This window comes from Chiloscyllium plagiosum, chromosome 13 (genome assembly GCF_004010195.1).
Source record: "Chiloscyllium plagiosum isolate BGI_BamShark_2017 chromosome 13, ASM401019v2, whole genome shotgun sequence".
NCBI lineage: Eukaryota > Metazoa > Chordata > Chondrichthyes > Orectolobiformes > Hemiscylliidae > Chiloscyllium > Chiloscyllium plagiosum.
This window is the reverse complement of record NC_057722.1, coordinates 78918725-78922690: the sequence shown is the minus strand read 5'-3', so window position 1 is coordinate 78922690 and position 3966 is coordinate 78918725. Positions and strand designations below refer to the sequence as shown.

The 3966-nt window shown below is 44.6% G+C and overlaps 1 protein-coding gene across 1 annotated transcript in view; it reads left to right on the top strand.

Annotated features, from left to right (window-relative positions):
* The window catches only part of dner (delta/notch-like EGF repeat containing), a 184929-nt gene that overhangs the window by 165458 nt on the left and 15505 nt on the right, over window positions 1-3966 (top strand). Inside the window, exon 10 of the mRNA XM_043701666.1 lies at window positions 2926-3039. Coding sequence (XP_043557601.1) covers window positions 2926-3039 — 114 coding nt within the window. The remainder of the gene's footprint in view (window positions 1-2925; window positions 3040-3966) is intronic.

The window sequence follows — 3966 nt, the reverse complement described above, 5'->3', positions numbered from 1 at the left end:
GGATGTGGACGCTTTGGAGAGGGTGCAGAGAAGGTTTACAAGGATGTTGCCTGGTATGGAAGGTGCTCGCTATGAAGAGAGGTTGAGTAGGTTAGGTTTGTTTTCATTAGAAAAAAGGAGATTGAGGGGGGACCTGATTGAGGTTTACAAAATCATGTAGGGTATAGACAGGGTGATAGAGACAAGCATTTTTCCCAGGGTGAAGGATTCAATAACAAGAGGTCACACGTTCAGGGTGAGAGGTGGAAAATTTAAGGAGGATACACGTGGCAAGTACTTCACACAGAGGATGGTGGGCATCTGGAACGCGTTGCCAGCAGAGGTGGTAGAGGCAGGCACGGTAGATTCATTTAAGATGCATCTGGACAGATGCATGAGTAGGTGGGGAGCAGAGGGATCCAGATGCTGAGGAATTGGGTGGCAGGTTTAGACAGTAGGTTTGGATTGGCTCAGGCTTGGAGGGCCTTTGTTCTAGACACATGTACACACACATACACTTGCATAGACACACGTATATATGCAGATATGCACACACAGACACACACGCAAACACACACACAGATTCACATGTACACAGACAGACACGTGTGCACACACACGCATACGCACACACACGCATCGACACACACAGGCAAATGTACACACGCACACAGCCACACATACACACATGCACAGACACATGTGTACACACACAGATACACGTATTCACATACACACACAGACACTACATCAGACTGAGATACAATGCAGAAAATTGAAAATTAATATCAGCAGAGGCAACTACACAGTTACAGATAGGGGCAAACTGAAGGTAAATCAGAAGAAAAAAAACATAATATTAAGACAGATTTTTAGATAATAAAATTGTGCGGGAAAGTAGTTATAAGAATAGAGGCAGAGGCCATTTTCTAAATGGGGAAAAGTTCAGAAATCTGAAGTACATTAGGGCTTGCGAGTCCTAGTTTAGAATTCTCTTCTGGTTAACATACAAGTTCAGTTGGCAGTTAGGAAGGCCAATGCAATGACAGCATTCATTTCCAGAGGGCTAGAATACAAGGGCACTGGTGTATTGCTGAGCCTGTATAAGGATCAGACCACATTTGGAATATTGTGAGCAGTTTTGGGTCCTGTATCTAAGGAAAGATGTGCAGGCGTTGTGGGGGCGGGGGTGCACAAGAGCTTTACAAGACCAATCCTGGGGACGGAGGGGTTGTCATATGAGGAGAGGTTGAGGACTCTGGGTCTGTATTCGATGGAGTTGAGAGGGATGGTGGGGGAATCTTATTGAAATAGAGTACTCAGCGGCCTGGATAGAGTGGGCGTGGAGAAGAGGTTTCCACGACTAGGAGAAACTAGGACTCAAGGGCACAGCCTCAGAGTGAAGGGATGACCCTTTAGAACTGAGATGAGGAGGAATTTCTTCAGCCAGAGGGTGGGGAATCTGTGAAACCCATTGCCAGAGAGAGGGCTGTGGAGGCCACGTCATTGAGTGTACTTAAGACAGAGATAGGTTCTTGATTGGTGAAGAAGGGCTTATGCCCGAAACGTCGATTCTCCTGCTCCTCGGATGCTGCCTGGCCTGCTGTGTTTTTCCAGCATCACATTTTTCAACAAAAGGGGGATCAAAGGTTACAGGGAGAAGACAGGAGGTTGGGGTTGAGAAACATATCAGCCATGATCGCGTGGTGAACCAGACCTGATGGGTCAAATGGCCTAATTCAGCTCCTAAGTCTTACAGCTTATAAAAAAATACAAACGTAAGAATGAAAGAGAGGCCGCTGTCTCTCCAAGCTCAGGCCCCTGGTAACAGAATTCTCTCATTAGAGCACTCAGGCTCAATATGAAGAATTGTCGTGTTTTACCCTCTGCACAGCTGACAATTTTTTCTAATTATCTGACTCTCTCTGAGAACAGAAATTCTTCCCTAGTTGTGTTTTGAAACAATTCTAAAACTGAAGGTGAGACATTACGGATGTATAAATCCCGGCTATCTCTGTGGATTGTGTTAGTTTCCCACCAGATTGATGGTACTAAACCGGAAGCACACACCAGGTTAATACAGCGACACCTTGATTCCCCTGGAGCTAGATCTCTGCTGATTCCAGGATCTACAGGGGGCAGAATCTCAGGCCACCCTTTCCACAGCCTGGGAACCAAGGAGCCAAAACAAGGCAGGATCTTTAGTCATTGGTCAGTACTAAGGGGTATCCAGCAGTAATACCAGGACCAGCCTCTTATTGGATGGATTTTCATTGTATAGTTTCTGCACCTTTTGTCTATTTTTGTTTGTCCATAGCGCTTTCATGTTTCCATGTGTTTCATGTGATTCTTTGACACGGATATGAATCTAGTTGCACTTCAATTCAGTCTGCAGCTTGTAAACATATCGCTTGAATAACAATACCATTACTATTGTTTTTACTATTGTTATTATTATTGTTATTATAGCCACAGCCGTACAATTACTTCTTGAGAAGCATTGATTTAATCATCCAAAACTCTGCAGCTTCGATAACTCACGACAAGTTGCCCTCAGACATCAGGTCTGCCCTCACTGAACCCTTTGGGCTCCCAAAGTGACATGGCCTCATTTTTAAAATTCCCGTTCCTGTTTACAAATCCTCCCTTGGCAACACCCCTCCCTAATCTCTCCATCCCTACAGTCCACCAACCCTGGTTTCTCATCAATCATTAGGCTTCATCACTTTGCCCTTTTGCCTTGGTGTTCCCTTCTTCAAACTCCCTGGCCACTCTCTACTCTCAGGCAGCCCATCAATCCTATCTCACCGAGCAAATTGTTGCCATCCCTTTTGGTTGCTTGATGTCAAATTCTGTTTAATGATGCTCCAATGAAGTGCCTTGGGATGTTTGATTACATTAAAGGCAGTACATAAATAAAGTAATATTGCTTCCATCTAATTCCAGGTCAGCACTGTGACCTGTATAAGGATCCCTGTACTGCAGTCAGCTGTCAGAATGGAGGCACCTGTACCAGCAAGGAGCAGAATGCCACTTGTGTTTGTGTCCCAGGATTTACTGGTAAGTCGTACAGAATAGCAATTAGCTCGATGGCCAAGGAACCCGAGCTTCTCACTGTGATGGGAGCAGATCCCCTTCAGCATTAATCTGCCTTAATCCTTACAAAACACCTATTCTCAACAGTACCTCAGGTGCTAAATGAAAGGGTTTTAATTGTATTACCGTCACTGAACAATATTTATGGTTGACCAGAAACTCCCCAGAGCTGCAAGGCCCAAGCCAGGATGGGGTAGAAATCTCCCCATTTGTCTGGATGGTTTATGTTGCAAATACATGGAATTTGTAATCCCACCATGGCACACAATTGAATGTAAATTCAATAAGGGTCTGGAATTAAAAATCTAATGATGATCATGAAGACATTGTAAGCTATAATTTCCCATCTTCTACCTTTCTTCCTTCTTAAACAGGAATTTTACATTTTCCAGTTCTCTAGAAGCCTCCCTGAATCTAATGATTCCTGAAAGAAGCCTCTTCCATGGTTACAGTGGAAGTGTTTAAATTCATTCTTAACTCACATATTTAACCCCCAGTGAATTTTCTGGTGGAAACATCTTTGTCACATTCAGGACCCTCTGTATTCTGTAAGTTTCATTCAGATCCCCCTCATCCCTCTAATCGAGTACAGACCCACAGTCCTTGACCATTCCATATATGACAAGCCGGATCAACCTGTCAACCTCATGTGAAGAAGGAATACAATCCGCAGCAGCAGCGCAAACAGCCAACTTTCCTTTACTTACTCACCGCTAGATGCGACATGAAAGGGTAATTCTCGCCTGAATGAGCGACCACACGCACACAGAGACACACATACACACACAGACTCACAGGCATACGCACACACACACACGCTCTCACACATACACAGAGACACGCATACACACAGACTCACACACACACACACACAGGCACACACAGGCACTC